Source organism: Balaenoptera musculus, chromosome 2 (genome assembly GCF_009873245.2).
Source record: "Balaenoptera musculus isolate JJ_BM4_2016_0621 chromosome 2, mBalMus1.pri.v3, whole genome shotgun sequence".
NCBI classification, from domain to species: Eukaryota; Metazoa; Chordata; class Mammalia; order Artiodactyla; family Balaenopteridae; genus Balaenoptera; species Balaenoptera musculus.
In genome coordinates, this window is record NC_045786.1 from 116277642 (window position 1) to 116299718 (window position 22077).

At 36.0% G+C, this 22077-nt stretch overlaps 1 protein-coding gene across 12 annotated transcripts in view; it reads left to right on the forward strand.

Moving 5' to 3' along the window:
* The window catches only part of MIA2 (MIA SH3 domain ER export factor 2), a 106426-nt gene extending 85348 nt beyond the window's left edge, over positions 1 to 21078 (forward strand). For all 12 annotated transcript variants that reach the window (XM_036844612.1, XM_036844615.1, XM_036844613.1 and 9 more), the window contains 5 exons: positions 224 to 382; positions 13258 to 13380; positions 18458 to 18516; positions 19178 to 19412; positions 20515 to 21078. In XM_036844612.1, coding sequence (XP_036700507.1) covers positions 224 to 382; positions 13258 to 13380; positions 18458 to 18516; positions 19178 to 19412; positions 20515 to 20681 — 743 coding nt within the window. In that variant the 3' untranslated portion in view covers positions 20682 to 21078. The remainder of the gene's footprint in view (positions 1 to 223; positions 383 to 13257; positions 13381 to 18457; positions 18517 to 19177; positions 19413 to 20514) is intronic.
* The last annotated feature ends 999 nt before the right edge of the window (positions 21079 to 22077 follow it).

The window sequence follows — 22077 nt, forward strand, 5'->3', positions numbered from 1 at the left end:
ATTTTATAGGCAAGTGTTTGTTTATGTACATGACAAAATTATTTTTGCCTTTTTGTCTTAGAAATGGCTTTGGTAGGATAGAGTTACAGTCTAATGTGTCTTAGGGAAACTTTGTTGGAATCTGATTGTTTTTCCTTTTTAAAAAGGTCTGGATTTTATTTGATGATGGATCTTATAATACTTTCTTAGATAAAACATAGTTGTATTTTTCTTCTTTAATTAGGCTCAAGAGGCCCAGGGAATCCTCTGGACCATCAGATTACCAATGAAAGAGGAGAATCAAGCTCTGATAGGTTAATTGATCCTCATAGAGCACCTTCTGACACTGGGTCCCTTTCACCTCCCTGGGAACAAGATCGTAGGATGATGATTCCTCCATCAGGTATGGAAAGAGTATAGTTAATATGTTTATTTAAAAAGCAACCAGTATGTGCAACATACAGGAATGGAAGAAAAGAGGAGAACATGTGTGCCCTGTCTTAAGAAAAGCCATGGTATATATTAGAAAACAACAATACACACATTTCCAAACAGAATAATTAGGGATAATTGTTCACATTACAGAAGACTGTCCTCTCTGCACCCCCGCCGCCCCATGGAATGTCTTTATTGTTTTTGTTGCTCATAGAAGTGATACATGTTTATATTTATGTTAGAAAATCCAAACAATGGAGAAATGTATAATTAGGAAAGTGAAAAAAATCCCCCTCATCATCTTAAGCATGCCCTTCCCAGAATTTAGTTTTATATCTTTTAGGGAGTTCCTTTTTAGTATGCATTCATAAACCTAGGTATACCCATTCCTTCATCACTTCTATGCACTTATACTATTCACCTTCTTGTAATTGTCTTTTTACCTTGAACAGTATATCTTAGATTAATTGCCAAAATAAATATATTTACCAGAAAACTCACAGTAGAACATCCTGAAGTAAGGCAATAACTACTGTTCTCCTGATAGAACTAAAATCTCCCCTACTTTCTCAAGGAATGTATTTAAAATTATTCAGCTTGCTAAACTTTTATTTATGCATAGTGTTTCAGGGACAGACACTGTTATGTAAAATGAGCTATGCCTGCTTTGTATAAATTAGTTACAATTTAAAAAATATACTAGTTCAGATTGCTTCCTGAGGAGTTGGAGGTAAGAATATTGTGATAAAAAAACCTTTAATTCCAAGAATTAGCCTTCGCTTTGATAGTGTGTATGTTCTATGAACTGGTACCTCCTTTGGTTTGATATCACTTTCCTCTGTTTGATATCACTCGAATATCAGCTTCATAAAGACAGAGATTTGTGTCACTTTAGTTCACTGCTGTATCTCCAGCACCTAGAACAATGCTGGACCTGTAGTACTTGCCCAGTAAATATTTGTTGAATGAATGAATACCCAAATAATTCTCAGAAAGCTGAATGTTTTTTCTTATTGTTTTTATATTTAGAAATATGTATGCTGTGACTTAAAAACTTAAGAATCTGTTAGCAGGTGGCATAGAACATCCTTTTTTCAAGGACTTTTTCTTGAGTAACTTTCATTTTAAAGTTTACCTGTGATAAAAATAAAGATTAATAAACTACAGCCCCTTTCTTAAGGGACTTGATTTCAAGGTTTTGGTGGATATCATATTTCTGTATATCTTTGTAGAGGACATTCCTTTTGAGAATTTACAAGCTGTCAGCACCAAGAGTCCCCGTCACATGCTCTGCCTACCTCCCCAAGTATTATCCAGTGTAGTGATTCTCAAACTTGGCTTATCATCAGAAATAATCTAGGGAACTTCAAAAAAAAAATGCAAATACCTGGGTTTCACCTCATTACACCTTTTTTTTTGGTAAATTTTATTGAAGTATAATTTACAATGTTGATTTATATTACACCTTCTGAACATGAATTCTGGAGGTAAGCTCTCTATTTCTAAAAAACTCCCTAGGAGGTTCTGAGGATTAGCTAAATTTAAGAACCACTAATCTATTCAGTGCCGTTACTAAATGGAGAAGGGCATTGAGTCCCTGAAGAGATTAGCTGACAATCTTAGGTTAAAACAGCCAGGTGAGGAGCTGAGACTAGAACTCAAATAGTAGTGACTGTTATTCATAAAATTGGAACATATTTTACATGTCCTTTAAAAACTGCCTGAAACCTGTAATTTTTCAGATATTTCGATATTGTCCCACAGGTCTCTGAGTCTCTTTTCATTTTGTTTCCAATTTTTTTTCCTTCCTTTTTTTGGTTGAATAATTTCTTTTGATCTGTCTTCACGTTTAGTGACTCTTCCCTCTGTCACTTCCATTCTGCTATTAAGCCCATCCAGTACAATTTTATTTTAGATATTGTATTTTTCAGTTCTAGAATTTCCTTTTTTTCTTTTAAAGTTTTGATTTCTTTGCTGAAATTTCTTACTTTTTACAAATGATTATAAGTATTTTTTAAACCCCAATATCTGCTTTGAAGTCCTTGTATGGTCGTTCTAACATCAAGGTCATCTTGAGGATGGCCTCTATTGTATTTTCCCTTAAGAATGGGTCACATTTTTCTGTTTCTTTGTAAATTAATTTTGGATTATATTATAGACATTGTGGAGGTTCTGGATTCTACTGTATTTCTCTGAAGAGTGTTGTTTGTTTTGTATTACAAGACAATTAAGTTGGTGAAACTGTAGACTTATTCTCTCCTGTGGTGGGTAGCAGCTCAAATATCAGTTCAGTTTTTAGCCTTTGCTGAAAACTGCTTAAGTTTGCCTCACATGTGTGTGGTTCAGGGGTCAGCAATAGACTTGGGCAGAAAACTCACAATTTTAGGTTCCACTTCTCTGGCTCTCATGAGCTCCGTCCTTTGGTTTTTTTTTTTTTTTTTTTTAAAAACTCACGCTGTAGAGTTTTGTTTTTTTTTTAATTTATTTAATTAATTAATTAATTTTATTTTTGGCTGTGTTGGGTCTTCGTTTCTGTGCGAGGGCTTTCTCTAGTTGCGGCGAGTGGGGCCCACTCTTCATCGCGGTACGCGGGCCTCTCATTGCCGAGGCCTCTTCTTGTTGCGGAGCACAAGCTCCAGACGTGCAGGCTCAGTAGTTGTGGTGCACGGGCGTAGTTGCTCCACGACATGTGGGATCTTCCCAGACCAGGGCTCAAACCCGTGTCGCCTGCATTGGCAGGCAGACTCTCAACCACTGCGCCACCAGGGAAGCCCCGTCCTTTGGTTTTTCAAGCCAGAAAGTTCTATGAGTTTTGACTGCTCTGTGCTATAGTTTGACTGTGGTCTGATTTCAGGCTAAAGTATAAAGGAAAACTCACCCCATATGGGTCCCTTCTTTCAAGTTCCCACTCCTTTCCCAAATCTGCCTACTTTTGTTCATGCTCCAGAGTCTTCAGGTATTTATTTCATTATCTTAAAATTTTTTGATTTTTTCCAGTTTTATTGAGATATATAATTGACACACAGCACTGTGTAAGTTTAAGGTGTACCGCACAATGAGTTGCCTTACACACATCGTGAAATGATTACCTACCATAATAAGTTTAGTAACATCCATCATCTCATATAGATACAAAATAAAAGAAAAAAAGTTTGGGAATTCCCTGGCGGTCCAGTGGTTAGGACTCGGTGGTTTCACTCCCGGGGCCTGGGTTTGATCCCTGTTCGGGGAACTAAGATACCACAAGCCCCATGATGCAGCCAAAAAAAAGGAAAAAAAGTTTTTTTCCCTTGTGGTGGGAACTCTTAGTATTTATTGTCTTAACAACTTTCCTGTGTATCATATAGCAGTGTTAACTACAGTCATCATGTTGTACATTATATCCCTAGTACTTATTTATTTTATAACTGGTGGTTTGTACCTTTTGATCCCCTTCATCCAGTTTTCCTTCTCTCTCCCCCCAACTCCAGTAACCACAAATCTAATCTCTTTTTCTATGAGTTTGGTTTTTGTTTTTTCAGATTCCACATATAAGTGTGATCATGCAGGATTTGTATTTCACGTAGCGTAATGCCCTTGAGGTCCATTCATGTTTTCACATATGGCAGGATTTCCTTCTTTTTTATGGCTGAATAATATTCCATTGTTTGTATGTGTATATACATTTTCTTTATCCATTCATCCATCGATGAATTCTTAGGTTGTTTCCATGTCTTAGCTATTGTAAATAATGCTGCAGTGAATATGGGGATGCAGATATCTTTTCAAGTTAGTGATTTTGGTTTTTTTGGGATAAATACCCAGAAGTGGAATTCCTGGATCATATGGTAGTTCTATTTTTAATTTTTTGAGGAACTTTGATACTGTTTTCTATAGTAACTACACTTCAGGTAGTTATTTTTTGTAAATTGTCTGGACTTATTATATGCAGGAGGGTCAGTCTGTTATGAGCTTACTCTGCCATGCTAGAAATGGAACCTGGTATCCATTATTTTCAAAGTATAACTGAAAATTCAAAATCGTGAGCTTCTGAATCTGCCATGCTAGAAGTGGAACCTGGTATCCATTATTTTCAAAGTCTAACTGAAAATTCAAAATCGTGAGCTTCTGAATTAACGTCTTCATAGAAGAGATATATATCCATTCGACAGAGAGCGTTTCCAAATAATGTAACTGATCCATTTGGTTTAACACAGGGGCACCTGTGCCAGTGCTAATCTTAATGAAATAGGATAACTCTACAGAAAGAGCAAAGGAATTTTAGAGACTGTCCTATACTTTACGAATGAGTGGGGTTAAATGGCTCCTAAGATTCTACTTGAATTGGAGCAATGCTGATAAATGTATTTAGCTATTAGCCCTGTTTTCACCTAGAGTAAAATTATAAAAATATTCTGTATTTGCCCTAAGTACATCCCTATTTCATCTAAACAGTCACTGAACAGGTTTCTGGGTTGATTCTTTTATTTTGTATTACACTTAGCTAATTGGTAAATTAGAACACTGAATAAGGAAGGAGGAGACCTAGGTTTTTATCGTAACACTGATGTTAATTTTTTGTATAATCTTGAGTTTTTCATTTCACCTGTCACTGTTTTCTCAGCTCTAAAATGTGGACTTGCATAAAACAAGAGATGGCAATAATCTAAAGTAATCTCCCCCTACCTACATTTTATATTATGTTGAATTATCAGGACTCATGAAGAGTCCTGCTTTCCAGTAATAATTGTGTCTTTAAGATTTTTCTTAAATTTTAAAATATTTTAGTTTAAAACACTTGTGTTAAAAAATAATGACAACGAGAATAACTAAATTTCTGAAGGATGTGGATTCCGTAGTTTCAGATTTTCTGTAATTTAGTCCTATTAAGCGTGCTTTGTAAAATTCCTATATTCCCTTAACATGTTAGTACCTGGCCGAAATTAAAAAAATTTTTCTTTACTTAAGATGAGTAAGCAGAAATAATTTTAAATGATTCTATAATTCCAAGGAATCATTTGTTTTTGCACTGTTAAATACTTTGGGGTGGGGGGAATGTTCTTCCCTTATATAGTCAAAAAAGATATACTCTAACTTGTCTTTTTCCTGTATATTATATTTCAGATATTTTTATTACTTAAAGGTTTTGTTAACAGTATAGATCTAGTTTCTTCAGGTAATCAACATTTTATTTTCACTATTTTTAGCTGCAAATCAATCTTTTAATAGACCAATATAGGTTTTAATCATCTTTTCTTCCAAAATTCTGTAGTGTAATGTATATGTTCATTTAACATTCTTTTATGTGTTTATAACTTAGAGTGCATGTTGTAGAGCAAGAATGGTTCAGGTGAAAAAGTATTTGGACTGGAAATTAAGAAATTTGGTTTCTAATCTTCACTCTTTTTAATCTTTTTATGTGTTTTGAAACTTGTTTTATCTCTTTGGACCTCAGTCCTTATATACAGTGAGAGAGATGAACTGAGTGATCTGTGTAATCTGTTTATCTGAGTAATAGAAAATTTAGTTAGGTATTAATGGTTAATGTTGAGATTTGTTAGATAATGTTCAATCTAGTTGGTAGACCAAATAATGTATTGTAATATACAATGTTAGTAAAACCAAAGACTATTTACAGCATTCTTTTCTAAACCTAATTGATGAACACACCTTTTTCAGTTCTTAAAAACTTCTTATTGGGAGACTTCCTGTTCTAGGTCAAGCTACAATTTAATCAAATTGGTAAATGTTGACACCAGTAAGCAGTGATAAGTTATGTTAATACCTAGAGCAACCACCAAAAAAATCCTCAAAAATACTATGAATCACATAAATCATCATCAGAATAGACATGCTTTTCAAGCCCCAAGGGAACATTTCCCAAGATTGATCATATCCTGTGCCATGAAACAAAACTTAACAAATTTAAAAGAATTGAAATCGTATAGTGTGTTCTCTGACCATGGTGGAATCAAACTAGAAATGAACTTTTGATACATGCAATAATTTGAATAGATCTCAAGGGCATTATGTTGACTAAAAAAAAAATCTCAGAAGGTCACATATTATATGATTTCATGTATATAACATCCTTGAAATGACAAAATCATAGAACTAGAAAACAGATTAGTGGATGCCATGAGTTACGGATGGAAGGGGGAGGAGAGTAGATGTGACTAAAGGGTAGCATGGAGAGATCTTTTTGGTAATGGAATAGTTCTGTATCTTTAGTGTGGTGGTGGTTTCACAAATCTACACATGGGATAAAATGGCAAGAACTATACACGTTAGTCATAGGACCAATGTTAGTTTCCTGGTTATTATATTGCACTATAGTTGTGAAAGATGTACACATTTGGGGAAACTGGGTAAAGGGTATGCAGGAACTTTCTGTATTATTTTTGCAGCTCTCTGGGAATCTTTATTTTAAAATCAAAAGTTAAAAAAACCCCTTCTTATCTGGATACAATACACATATAGTAAAGTGCAGGTGTTTTTAAGCATATAACCTGATGATTATTTCACAATTTGAGCACACCTATAAACCAGCATTCAGATTAAGGGACAGTTTTCCGATTATTTTTATTCATCTTACGAATTTAGATAGAAATCTTTACAATTATAGCAGAAAAAAAGTTTGTGATGAATAATATAAATAAGTTGTTAATATTCACATATCATAAGTAATCAGAATTAGAATTTTAACAGGAAAATGTTCTGGAAATAACAAGCCCATTATAAATTCTTAATAAATATTGAACTGCAACAAAAATTTAATCAGTGTGACTTGCCTTGCTCAGTGTTTCATTCTGTAAGAAGTGGAACTTTATTCTATGAGGTTCTCATCCTGTTGAAGTTCAGGAGTAGAAAAGCAAACACATGGAAGTGCTTTTTAAAGCCTCTCTTTGAATCACAATAGCTAACATTTGATTGGCAAAGCAAGTCACGTGACAGAATTTGGAACCATTGGGCAGGATATATATTCTACCTCTTAAGAACAAGGATACAAGGAAGGGCAAAGAATTGAGGTCATGAATGCAGTACTTTTATAATGTGTTTTCACTTATTATATAACTATCTTTTAAAAAATATATTTGAGTAACATAATTTCTTAGATTTTAATATTACCTTTTGGAAGAAAGGAATATATGATTTTTCTGTTTAGTTCTACTTAAGTAATTGCCTTGTTTTCTTTGTACTTGCTCTTATTTACAAAGCTGTGCATAGTAAGCAATCTTGAAGAGTAATAATTTAAGCAAGTTTTTAGAAAGTCTTAAAATATGATCTCTTAACTCCCATATTTAGTAGTTACTAATACATTTTAAGAGGCATGCATATTAAAATATTCTTATGCTTTTTTTTTTTTTTTTTTTAAAGAAGCCAACAGCTTGTGGGACTGCATGCTTCCCTGACTACTTTTTTTTTTTTTTTTTTTTTTGGCTGTGTTGGGTCTTCGTTTCTGTGCGAGGGCTTTCTCTAGTTGCGGCAAGTGGGGGCCACTCCTCATCGCGGTGAGCGGGCCTCTCACTATCGCGGCCTCTCTTGTTGCAGAGCACAGGCTCCAGACGCGCAGGCTCAGTAGTTGTGGCTCACGGGCCTAGTTGCTCTGCGGCATGTGGGATCTTCCCAGACCAGGGCTCGAACCCGTGTCCCCTGCATGGGCAGGCAGATTCTCAACCACTGCACCACCAGGGAAGCCCTCTTATGCTTTTTATAAACTGTAATTAGTAACTATGTTTCAACAATACTAGTAACAAATAATTCCAATAAGAAAAGTAATGCCAGAATTTAAACAATAGCTTTTTGACTGTCAGGGTATGAATCTGCAGGATTCTTGGCTTTTAGTCTTTTAACTGATTCTTGAGAATTGTATCTACAAATAATTTGTAGTGCAGGTATTAATCAGAGTAATACATTAATGAATCTAACAAGAAAGATAGTAATTGTGTCTAAGTTCATGTAAATATTGTGTTAGAATTTTAAGTTAAAAAAAAAAGTAAGAAAACCACAGACACTTTAATGAAATAAAGTTTCAGTTTTTATCATGTTTCACTCTTTGGTATTCTTGACCTCTCAGTGCCCCTCTTGATCTTTCAGTGCTCTGACTTAAGTGTCCTTCTGTTCCTCTATCTAGCCTCACAGCCTCCTTTTCTAGGAATAGAGAAGTAATAGAGAAGAATGAGAATCTTAATTCTCAGTAGATCTTGTGCTACTTAATGTAGAGAGATATGCATTAAAGGTGAATTATGTCACTTCCCCTCCTTGTACTTTTTTTAAAATAAATAAATAAATAAATTAATTAATTTTTGGCTGCATTGGGTCTTCATTGTTGTGTGCGGGCTTTCTCTAGTTGCGGCCAGCGGGGCTACTGTTCGTTGTGGTGCGCGGGCTTCTCATGGCGGTGGCTTCTCTTGTTGCGGAGCACAGGCTCTAGCCGCATAGGCTTAAGTAGTTGTGACACGCGAGCACAGTAGTTGTGGCGTATGGGCTTAGTTGCTCTGCGGCATGTGGTATCTTCCTGGTCCAGGGATTGAACCCGTGTCCCCTGCATTGGCAGGCGGATTCTTAACCACTGTGCCACCAGGGAAGTTCCTGCATCAAGTTTCTTGATATGCAAGATAATTAACTTGGGATAGGAGAGGAGGGGATTGTCAGAGATTTGGAGGGAGAAAAAGGTACACAGTAGCCATTTAGGATAGTGAAGCTGATTAAATGTCAGTGAAATGTGGTATGATTACAGGGCAATGTTGAATATCTACTTGAAGCTTATGGTCCTAGATTTGAAAGAGACTAAATACTATTTTTTAATATAGTTTATAATCATAAAAAATTTAATTTATCATTACAGCTACTTTGGGGTACTTACTGCATGCCAGATGTTATGTTAAGTGCTTTATATTAATCATTCTAAGAATTTTAAGAGTGTTATTCCCATTTTACAGATTAAGAAACAAAAACATAGATAATATAGCAAAATACTGTATATCACCTCCCAGAATTTACATATTAATATTTGTTTCATATATATATATGTGTAGCTGTGTGTGTGTGTAAGAGAGAGAGAGAGGGAGAGAATGGGTACATAAAACATAAAAATAAATAGCACACTATATCAGTTGAAGTCTATTCTGTTTCCTTTCCAAAGGTCATTATGTTCCTTCTTTCCCAGAGGCAACCACTCATGAGTTTAATGTGTGTAAACTTACAGTCTATATATGATTTTTTTGAAAGTATTTTTCTATTTTATCAAGTTTTTATCAGCATATATTCTTGAATTCTTTCCATTTTAATATAAAGTTTATTATTTTAATTGCTGTATAAATAAATATATGAATATAACACAATATATTTATCCAGTCTTATCCAGTCTCCTCTGATGAACATTTAGGGTGTTTCCAGTGTTTCACCATTACTAACATTGCTGCAATTAACACTTTTTTTTTTACACATGTGTTCTTTAGAGATGAGTCCAGTTAATGAAATTGCTGGGAAGTAAGATATGCGTAGTTTCGGTTTTAATAGATGTTGCCCTTTGTCCTCAAGAGTAGTTATGTGTGAAGAATTTGAGAGTAGCTATTTCTTCAATACCTGATGTAAAACTTTTTTGAATATTTCCAGCCACATGAGTTAAAAGTTTTCTCATTTTTCTTTATTTTTTGTAGTTCTTTTATTATTAGTAAGCTTGAGCCCCTTTTCATGTTTATTGATCATTTGTATTTCCTCCTGTAAATTGCCTGATCCATTTCCCTCTTGCTTAATAGGAATTCTTAGTATCCTTTGGATACTAATCTTTTATATTTTGCAAATATTTTCTTAGTTTATTATTATGTATGTTATTGTTATACATCAAAAAACAAAAGTTTTCAAATTTTGTTATAGGTAAGTTAATTTATTTTTATGGAATTTTTGTTTTCTTTAAGACTTATCTTTAGATAAAAAAAATATTCTCTGTTTTCTTCTAAAAATTTAAAATTTTGTTTTGATTTTTAAGCCTTTAGTCTGGATTTTATTTTTGTTTTAATGTTTAGTTGGAGAGTTATTTTTTTCCCCATTGGATAGACAGTTGTTTTAATACTGTATATTGGCTTATCAATTTGAAATATCACTTTTATCTTAAATGTCCATATTTGCATAGGTCTGTTTCTTAGACATTTTCTCTATACCATCGGTCTCTTTATTCCAGAGCCATAATCTACCAATATCAATGCTTTTATCAACTACTTCCTGGAAATTTTGCTTTCCATTTCTTTTAAATTCCTTAATCATTAGATTAAACTATTTCTTCACATTCTATGTGAAGATGCTTATTGTACTTGATTAGCAAACAGTATTGAATTAAAAAAAATTCAAACCCTTTATCCATCTTTATAATTCTCTTCTCAACTGTGCTGATGTTCTTGTTATGTGATAGACCCCCAAATTATTAAATAGTTACCCAAGGAACTATTGCAATTCAAGATTTGTTTTGGAATGAAAAGAGATGAATAACACTTTTGTTTAAACTAGACATCTTGAATGTTATTCTAATTTTTAGTTTACGAAATTGCTTCACAATGCACTGTACATTCCTTCCCACTCTTTTATTCATTTTTTCCCTGATTCTTTTCCTTCTCCCATTATTTCTTTTCAATCATCTCTTTTCTTAGAAGGGTGGTAGTAAACAAAGGTAAGAAGGCAAAGAAGAAGGGAACCATTCATGTCCTTATTTGTATTTTAGTCTTTGGTCATATGCTTTCTACATAGTTTTATCTTATTACATTGTGTGTGTGTGTGTGTGTGTGTGTGTGTGTGTGTGTGTACATGTACATATACATGTATATGTGTATTTGAATTTGACCAGAATACCATTGTTTACTTGTTCATCCTTCCTTATTTTTCTTTCAGGGCAAGCTTTACCTCCTCTGTGATGTCATTTCTGACTCCTCCAATCAGAATTAGATAGGCCATCTCATATTATTTGTAGGCCCTTTTATTTAAGGCATTAATTTATTTGTTTTTATTTGTTTCTGTCACCATAAGGGCACAGACTGTATCAAAACCAACTTTTATCACTAATGCCTGGCACATAATAGGAGCTGGTAGATTTAATTATCCCAGAGGAGGGCAATGTGGACATATGATTGATAAAATAGAATACTTGTAGCAAAATTTTGTATTTCTGAGGTTATTGATATTGTGGAGATGTATTTTAAAAGCAAAATAATGATATGGTATCTTGAGAGCTGATTGAGAAAGAGTTGGGAAGTTTTCAGGTTTCCCCATCTTATCCTTATCCCCTTGCCCAGCTCTGCCATTTAATTAATCCCATGTTTAAAGTAGAAAGGGAAAACTCAGTTTAGATCTCAGTGGTTGGTATTGGCCTTTTCTTCCACTGGGCTAATTCATTCAGACCATTGAGACAGCTCTGAAAGGGGGAGGAAATGAGCCTTCAAGACTATCTGGATCTTCCTCTTCTAAGTCACATCCCTTGACCCTTGAGAGCTCATTAAATATAATTCTCTTCATTGACTCTAGTTGTTGCCAGGTGGTATCCTTGGCTTTGTGTGAGAAAGGTGTGTCAGTAAGGTCCCATGTGGCTGAGTCAGATGACAAGTGACATATCCAACATTGTATGGAGTTCACATTATGAACCACAGCCTGAGACAGTCATGGAAGGTAGTTTGAGGCCATTTGTCTGTATCTGTTAGGATGGGGGAGAGTCACACAGTTTATCCCCTTTGTCCTTCGCCATATTTTTGGAGATTGGCAAATGCCTACTTAATCTATCGAAGTCTACCATCACCTATCGGAGATGAGATAGACTACCTATATTTTTTCAAGAATGATGAGTTCCACAAAGACCCATGAATTATTACCATTTTGTCATCATAAATGACAAAGGAGGCTGGCTGTAGAAGCACCTCAGTCAGAGTCTGTGCCTAAATTTGTGTCTCTCCAGATATCCTTAATCTGAGTATAGTGAACCTTCCATTCCTCTTTTGAGTCAGAGATCTTTCCCTTTAGTTTTGGAGGGATGCTAAATTCCGAAATGTTGAAGTTACTGAAAATTTGATTACTTGATGACCTCAATGATACTCTTTCTGCTTTGGTGACCATTTCTTTTATCATTGTCAGTTCTGCTAAATTTCTTGCTGTTTACAGCATATTCTGCTTTTTCTTTCTTTGCTAGTAGCTAGCTCCTCAAAGCCTTTTTTGATATATTGATGTATCTGCTTCCTTCCACTGTTATTAAAATTGAAAGTTAATATATGTAACTAAATTCTATTCATATATTCTAATTTACACATAATAATGGAAACTATCAAACTCCAGGGTACCATTATACTTGTGTTTACTACAAAAGCAAAGTTATTGCCTTTAGTAAAGTGTGTAATTTTCCTAAAATTGTCTACTGTTATCTACCAAGAATATATGTCAGTCTTTTATTTTATTTATTTATTTATTTTTAAATTTATTTATTTATTTTTGGCTGCGTTGGGTCCTTGTTGCTGCACGCTGGCTTTCTCTAGTTGCGGCGAGTGGGGGCTACTCTTTGTTGTGGTGCGTGGGCTTCTCATTGCTGTGACTTCTCTTGTTGCAGAGCACGGGCTCTAGGCGTGCAGGTTTCAGTAGTTGTGGCACGTGGGCTCAGTAGTTGTGGCTCACGGGCTTAGTTGCTCCGCGGCATGTGGGATCTTCCCAGACCAGGGCTCAAACCCGTGTCCCAGGCATTGGCAGGCGGATTCTTAACCATTACACCACCAGGGAAGTCCCTGTGTCAGTCTTTTAGAAAGCAAGAAAAATATCTACATCCATTATATTAAACTTAAGGAAACTTGATTTATTTTTATCTTAATGAAGATATTTTAAAAACGTGTTTTCTAGGCCAACCGTATCCTGATCCAGTTCTTCCTCCACAAAGGCAAGACAGATTTTATTCTAATTCTGGTAGACTTTCTGGACCAGCAGAACTCAGAAGTTTTAATATGCCATCTTTGTATAAAACGGGTAAGAAATACTTGTGTGTATGTGTTTTTTAATAATGGTGGCATACTAAAGAACTGGAAGCTGCATAAAGGACTAATATAATTGTGATCTCTGCTTAGCTCTTAAGGCCACAGTCTCTTTCCTGAGAACTTCCTGGTTTTATGTTTCTTGTTATTTTGTACACATCCATGGCATCTGCACATATGTTGGTGGTTGGTTTGGGCACCATTGTAATGAGTTTACTATATGAACCCAAGATGGTAAATTTTACTGTGTTCTGTGATTAATTTCTAGTTTTTCCAGTCCACTGACATATATCCTGTTTAGTAATTAGGGAAATTAGGCAGGTGTGAATGGATATGTTACAGTCTACCAGAAAAATAATTTGAGTGCATACTCTGTTGATGGGTTAATCAATTACCTTGTTTAAACTTTTCATGCTTAGGTAGATTTAAATTTTACTGAGCAATCAACTATTTGTCATGGGCTCTTTTTCTTAAACCACTTGACAACAACCCATTGAAGTTGGGAAATATATATATCCAGTGTATCTATTAGAAGTATATAACATTAAGGAAATAAAAAGATTAAAAGTAAGTAGAAAATTAAAATTTATGAGTTTAAGGTTTCTTCAGGAAAAGGTATATATTTTAGGGCAGGGGGGTTATCCAGTTGAAACATGTATTATTTTAGAAACTCATTCTTCTCTGAATAATAAAGTAAAAAAGCAGACCTGTGGCCTGTTTTTCTGTTATTATAATTAAGTTAATTATTTCTAACTGTTTGGCTTTTGAAATTATTTTCCCCCATTAATTCAAGCTTAATGGAATGAAAGTACATGTATGATTGAACATCTGTTTCTAAACTAATGCTATTTAAAATTTTTCACATGTCCATTTTTGTTTGTGATAGAACAGTATCCAATTTAGCAAATAATTTTAAAGTGCTTTCTGTTTGGAAGGTACCCTGCATGACATGGTAGATAATATAATTACAGTAAAGTATAGTTTTTAGCTGTAAGAAGCTAATAATTAAATAGGAGAGAAGGACAAATATATATGCTTAACTAATACTGGTCAGAATAGTAAGTCCCATGAGAGAATATGTTATGTTCACAGAAAGGGAGAGCTCCCATATAGTTGAAGGATAAAGGAAAACTCCATGAAGGAGGTGGCATTTGAGCTGCTTTTGAGGGAATTTGAAAAATTAGTTAAGAGGTAAGGGTCTGTGCTAGTAATAATGAACAGTATAAGCTAAAACAAAAGAGCATGAGTTATTGATGGAGAATGGCTGTAAAACTGAGCTATTAATCCCCTGATACAAGATCTTATGAGGGTTAAATGAGTTAATGTGTGTGGAAGTATTTTGTAAATAGAAAAATTTCTATATGTGTAATATATTATTATTGGTTTATCAGTTTATGGTATTTACATGAAGGAGAGTGGTGAGAGATAGGTTGATACATTAACTTAGCACTAGTGCTCAGTAAATGTTTATTGAATGAAATGAATTATCTCATTTAATCTTCACCATGAACCTATAAAGTAGATGCTATTATCCTGATTTTACAGATGAAGAAACCAAAGCTCAAAAAGGTGCTCACGGTCTCAGGTAGGAGGTATTAGAGCCAGGATTTGATCCCATGTCTGTCTGACTCCAGAGCCATTGTCTTGATCCCTATACTGAAATGAGAGGGTAGTGGATCAATTTAGTGCATCAGCCCTGCCATTGATGCACTAAATATCTATAGAATGCTTACTGTATGATAGGCACTGTGTGGTATCTGCTGTATTTCTGTGGTGAATAGGTCAGCATTCCTTATACCTTGAGGTCTAGTAAAGGTCTGTAGGCAGTTGCACTATATAGTGACAAAAGTAATGAGTGCAAAATGTTATGGGAGCATATGGGCCACTAGCCACTAACCCAGATGAGAGGTGGTGGTATTTTTTTTTTTATAAATTTATTTATTTAATTTATTTTTTGGCTGTGTTGGGTCTTCGCTGCTGCGCACGGGCTTTTCTCTAGTTGCGGCGAGCGGGGGCTACTTTTCGTTGCAGTGCGCGGGCTTCTCATTGCGGTGGCTTCTCGTTGCAGAGCACGGGCTCTAGGCGTGTGGGCTTCAGTAGTTGTGGCATGCGGGCTCAGTAGCTGTGGCTCACGGGCTCTAGAACACAGGCTCAGTAGTTGCGGCGCACGGGCTTAGTTGCTCCGCGGCATGTGGGATCTTCCCAGACCAGGGATCGAACCTGTGTCCCCTGCATTGGCAGGCGGATTCTCAACCACTGCGCCACCAGGGAAGCCCTAGGTGGTGGTATTTTGAATGTGGGATTGTCAAGAAAATCTTTTTGGAGGAAGTCACATATAAGCTGAGAATTAAAGGAGAAATTAGCTGGGCCAAAATGATGTTGATAATGTTTTGGGAGGAGAGAATAGCATCTTTAAAGACTTAGAATTAAGAGTGCCTCTTAAATTATGGCTGCAACATGGAGTGGAAGGTGCACTTCAGGGAATATTGAAACAAGTAGTGAAGAGGTAAGCAGTGCATAAAGTTTTCAAGGACCTACAAACCTGTTCAGAAATATTGGCCTTATTTGCAGGATAATAGGAACACATTAAAGGGTTTTAAACAGAGAAATAATCAGATCAGATCTGCATTTTAGAGAAATTGCTCTGGTTACATTATGGGGAATCGATTGGAGGGTGCGGTTAAAGATTGGAGGGAGGGTAACTTTTTAGGGGACTGTGACAAGTCTGCAGGGTTGATGGTGGTGACTTAGCAGAGCAGATAGATGTGAACACGCACAGAAAAAATAGAACTGGGAGGACTTAAGATTGAAGGCATGTGGCAGTGAGGGCGGAGGAGGAGTCTTGGCTGATGCTCAGGTTCTTGGCTGTGGCACTTGGACCATTCCTTGTTCTGAGACAAGGAACAAGGAGCAGCAGAACATTTGACAGGAAAGATTATAAGTTACATTTTGAACTTACAGACTTAGCTGCACCTGTGATACACCTGCATGACTATTCAAGTAGGCATTTCAAGCTCTGAAGTCCTGGGGGAAATATCTAGATCTGAATTATACGTCTGGAAGTCTGTAGTGATATACATCAAATTAAAGCTGTAGGAGTGGATGAGATTTCTCAAGGCAAGAATGAGAAGAGGGCTTCCCTGGTGGCGCAGTGGTTGAGAATCTGCCTGCCAATGCAGGGGACACGGGTTCGAGCCCTGGTCTGGGAAGATCCCACATGCCGCGGAGCAACTGGGCCCGTGTGCCACAATTACTGAGCCTGCGCGTCTGGAGCCTGTGCTCCGCAACAGGAGAGGCCACGAAAGTGAGAGGCCCGCGCACCGCGATGAAGAGTGGCCCCCACTTGCCACAACTAGAGAAAGCCCTCGCACAGAAACGAAGACCCAACACAGCCATAAATAAATAAAAAAGAAAAAAAAAAAGAAAAAAAAAAAGAATCAGCTGGCCATGATATCCTCTATTTAAAAAAAAAAAAAAAAGAATGAGAAGAGAGTAGGGCTGAGGGTGGAACTCTGAGGAGACTGCCGCTGAGGAGTAGTGGAGCCCACCGAGGAGACGGAGGAGGAGCAGCTAGAAAGGAGAGACAGAGAAGGTACCATCCCAGTAGTTGAAGGCTGAGAGGATTTAAAGAGGGAGGGAGCAGTCAACAATGGTGAGAAATAAAATTAAATGAGGACTAAAAGTTCTATTTTAATTTAGCAAAAAAAGAGACTTTTCTATCTTGGGGGAAGTAACTTCATTGGAGCAGTGGATGTTGCACATAGATTGCACTACAGTGAGGACAAAATGGGAGGAATTCTGAATAATGTATATAGAACAGTTTTTCACTGTGAAGGGGAGAGCTAGCTGTAAGGGGGTGATTCTCTTTTTCTGTCTTATTTTAAAATAGTAGTTGGGAGAGACCTGCTGATAGGATGGGTCTAGCAGAAAGGGTGGAGGGAGGCAACAGAGAGAGGAAGATCCCTGTGGAAGCTGGAGGAGGGGGACTCTGAGTACAGAATCAGGGTCTTAGATTGTCTAGAAGAATCCTTTCCCATGATAATAGGAAGTAAGATCATAGGAATATAGTGGCTGATACGTTTATATGTTTGGCTACAAAAAGTTAAGGAAGTTTCTAAGTGACTGGTGTAGTAGGTTTGAGGAGAATGGAGGTTTCAAATTGAAGGGAAAACTGGCTTAGAAGATGCAGAAGGAAGCCTAGGCAATAGGCAGCTGGAAATGTGGCTGGAGGTCTGTCAGCCTGGAGTGGAGACAGTCTACACGGCTCTGTGGTGTAGTTTACCCCCAGAAGTGCTAAGGGGCTCAGGTATAGGCAGAGTGGAAGCAGAGAGTTGAATTAATCCAGGGCTGAATGTTGTCAAGCATGTGTGAAACATGGCCAGTAGGATAAGGACACTAGTGACGGGCCGTTAGTGATGGAGTTTGAAGTCTGTTAATTAGGGAAGGAAATGCAGAAAGGAGGAAACTGAGAGTTAGATCAGAGGACTGGAGGCTTCAGTGAAATCCAAGGACAGGTGTAGCGGGAGTAGCTAAATGAGAAGGCTGGGAGAGGATAGGTAGTCGTGGTCAGAGAGAGGCTTGTTTGAATTTATGTTCTTAGAGCCTGAGCAGTTCTTGATGATAAAGTCCAGAAACATTTATTTAGAAACAGTGGCTAATCCAATTGTTAGTCTGTGTTACATGATGGAAGAGTAAGGAAGGAAAGATGAGAGGGAAGAAGGGAGGAAGAAAGGAAAGGAAAGAAGTAAGGCAGGAGAAAAATGAAAGAAGAAAGGAAAGAAGGAAGGCAGGAGAAATATGAAGGAAGGAGGGAGGGAGAGGGATGCTATCTCCTGGAAGCTTCCGTAATGATGCTCTTTTCAGGATTGCCTAGGCACAAGATAGGGAAACCACAGTCACACACCTTTGCAGAACTCGTGAGTCTGCCAAAATTTCCAAGGACCTCAAGCTGTTCTTGTGGCCCTAATACAGGATGCTGGTGTCAAGCTGGTTGTCAGTGTCCTTTGTGATCTCTTGATCTAAGAATGGAGAGATAAATCATGTATTTTTCACGGTTTAACTTTTATGTCTAGATGGGCCAGCGTCTTCAGAAATGGAATCCGGTAGAAATGACAGCAAAGACGATCTTGGTGTAAGTATTGAAAGTGGAATTTTAATCCATGTATTCAGGATCTTTCTAATCTCTTGGTTTACTAGAACAGAAATTTAGCTAGCCATCTAGTTTTTGATTAAAAGCTGCTTTTTCCTTTTCCACAAATATACTTCGTACTTAACACTATAGCTATTTCCTTTCTGGATTGTACCCTATGGTGATAAAGTACAAGGTACAGACTTGAGGTTTGATTTAGTTTATATAGTTAAACAAGAACTTGAATTTTCCCCCTTGGATTTTTTATTTGAATGTTTTAAAGTATGTTTTTTGTTTACCGTGCTTACAGTCTTGGTTTTTGGTCACCTTGGAAATGTTAACATAAGCATCTTTTCTTTTTCTCAGTATATGCTTGATAAAAGAAATGTATATTTTGGTACTCTTCGACTATTCTTATGTTTTATCTTTAGCCAGATTATTACTTTGTTGGTTAAAGCTGTTTTCTGTTGAGTTAATAAAATATTCATGATAGCTAAAATTCATCTGATGTAGAAAACCGAATCTTTCTCTGGAGCCTTTTAGAATATCATAGACTGCTTTCTGCCTAGGTGCCTAGATGCTTTCTTCTAAGCCTAAGCTTTTCAGGAAAACTATTGCAGATTTTGCTGTTGTTTAATGACTGCCATTTGTCAATTTGCTGTAGAATTTAAACGTGCCTGATTCATCTCATCCCATTGAAAATGAAGCACCTGGCCCTGGCTTGGTTCCTCCACCTCACCCTCCAATCAGAGGCCCATTGTTTCCAATGGGTACAAGGGGTCCTTTCATTAGAAGGGGTCCTCCTTTTCCTCCACCTCCTCCAGGAAGCATGTACGGAGCTTCCCGCGATTATTTTCCACCAAGGGATTTCCCTGGCCCAGCACCTCCTCCATTTCCAGGTATGCTTTTTTTTTAAGGTTAATATATGTCTTATAGAGTAGATCAGAAATATTAATTTTACTTTCTGTTCATATAGTAATACAGTGGAGGAAAATTTTTCTCAGCTTCTGTGTGTGTGCCATTACTTTTCCAGATTGGGAAGATAGCCAGCCATCAGTAATGAGGCCTCATCAGTAATGAGGCTTCAACTTGATTTATCTTAATAATATGGAATTATTTCTATGATTCAGTATCAAGAAAATCATTGGCTCTTTGCAGCAGTCTTATGTTAAGACTAAAATTGTATCTTAGTTGATAGAAATTGAGTACTCTGTCAATTAGTAAAAGTAATTTCAATTTATATTTTTGCATTAAAATGACTGGCTAAAGTATTTTTTAAAATCTTTTTTTCATAAGTAGCTCCCATGCAGTCTTATTTGTTTAAAACCTAAAATGTGTTTATCATGTTTGGACTAATTGTTGAATTTATTGAAATTCCTCATAGCCTCACATACAAAAAGCGGAATAATTATTGCTTTTATGTCTATGCATTGCCATTTAGAACTATAGGTTTCAGCAGAATAAATACAGGGTTACCAAACACTAGGAAAAAGCCTATCATTTGCCTAATATAGTCATTCCTTCCCTCATTCCGCCTCTATTTTTAAAGTTTAAGGTGAATTAAAATGAATTTTAATTGGGAAATTTAAAGACAGTTTTTGATATAACTGGAAATATTTTAGGATAATATCAAATTAGACTTGGGAATTACTGATCTGAGTTTTAAGTCTGGTGAAAATTATATTACATGAAAGCTTTTTTTAGAGTAAGTTTTACTAGATTTTGAAATAATTGTTCTTTTCAAAAAGTGTTAAGATGTTAGATTTTCATAGGACAAAAAAGTTGCACCTAAATTAATGATATTCCCTTTAATCGCGTGTAGTTGAAGAGAATATGTGTTGCTCAATGTTGTAAAAATTCATTTGTTAGATCAGGTAATTATTCTGGTGTCAACTTTTGAAAATAAAGATAGGTACTAGCAGTTATAAGCTAATGATTTACTGGGGCTGCAGTACAGGTGCTGAAAGTTAAAAAATGTCTTATACCAATCTCTTTGAACAGTGAGAAATATCTGTCCACCAAGAGTCTTTCCTCATTATCTTCCCCCAAGAGCTGGATTTTTCCCTCCACCCCCGCATCCTGAAAGTAGAAGTGAGTTCCCATCAGGGCTGATTCCGCCCTCAAATGAGCCTACTACTGAACATCCAGAACCACAGCAAGAAACTTGACAATATTGTTGGTCTTTCCTCAAAAGTAATTTTGACTTCTCTCTCATTTTCAGTTTAAGTAACTGCTGTTACTTAAGTGATTATATTTTTGCTCAAATTGAAGCTTAATGGAATTATAATTCTCAGGATAGTATTTTGTAAATAAAGATGATTTAAATATGAATCTTATGAGTAAATTATTTCCATCTTATTTTATTCTAGATAGTATAATTATTTTAATTTAACCCATCCCCTATCACATAAACAATAATGAGAGTTTTATATATGTAATCTTGCAGTTGGGGATAATTTGAACTCCAAAGGCTGTGTCTTTATTCCAAGAACTGTGTTTACTATGGTTGTAGACAAATGTGAAAGTAACTTTATGCTTAATTAAATAAATATTAATTGATTTAAAGACTTGTTTGGCATTGATAATAATAAAATTAGCTAGTTTTTTTTATAAATATGGCTCCATTAGTTAGTTTCTTTACTTCTGCCGATAGCTTTGAGGCTTAAAACTAATGCTTTATATGGGTCTTTCCCATTCAGTTATCTTAACCAAAAATGTGTCCTCTTTCTTGCAAATAGACATGAATGACCCAAAGCAACAAATTAATACACTTAAAAGTCAAAGTTCACTATATTTTATAGAAAACCAGGATATTGTCTAATGACAAATTTCAGAATTTGGATCTTCTTAGTTCATTCACTGATTTCGTATGCAGGTTTTCTTTTTTCTTGTTTTTCTCTTCCTTTGTAAGATATTTACTGTTTTTAGTGGGGAATGTTGAGATTTACTATAAGGTAACTGTATTGAGGCAGTGTGTCATTTTGAGCTTTGGACTCAGTATCTTTAGAATGTCTCTCTAACTCAGGTTTGTGTTCTATTATTAGTCATCTTGCACATTAGTATGATTATGAAAGGAAAGGCAATTAAGTATAGGTAATAAATATTATACTATTTATGTATAGAATATAGGCTAACTAGGCTTAGAAAAAAGGCGAAAAAGAAAGGATCTGTGTGAAATGCCTGGATAAAATAATAAGTAGAATGAGGATTATAAAAGCATCGTTACATTTGGTGTTAAAAGCCAGATTTCAGGGGGAAATAGACTATTTTTTCAAGTTGGAAAGGGAAAGAAAGAAGAACAACGGAAGAGGAGTGATGTGGAATGCTCCAATCAAGTAAAATTTTTTTGTTTGCCCTGGGATAGGGGAGACTTGTCTTGGCTTAAGACAGAAGAGGAGAGAGGAGAAGGCAAACAAACATCAGTAGAGAGAGAAGCAGAATCGTAGAGGAGGCAAGGAGAGCATTGGATGAGAGCATGGTGGAAGGCAAGAAGACTTGATATGGGCTGACTGGTCTAAGATACTTTGGGATCCCAGAATAAAGGAACATAATTAGTTTTAAAAT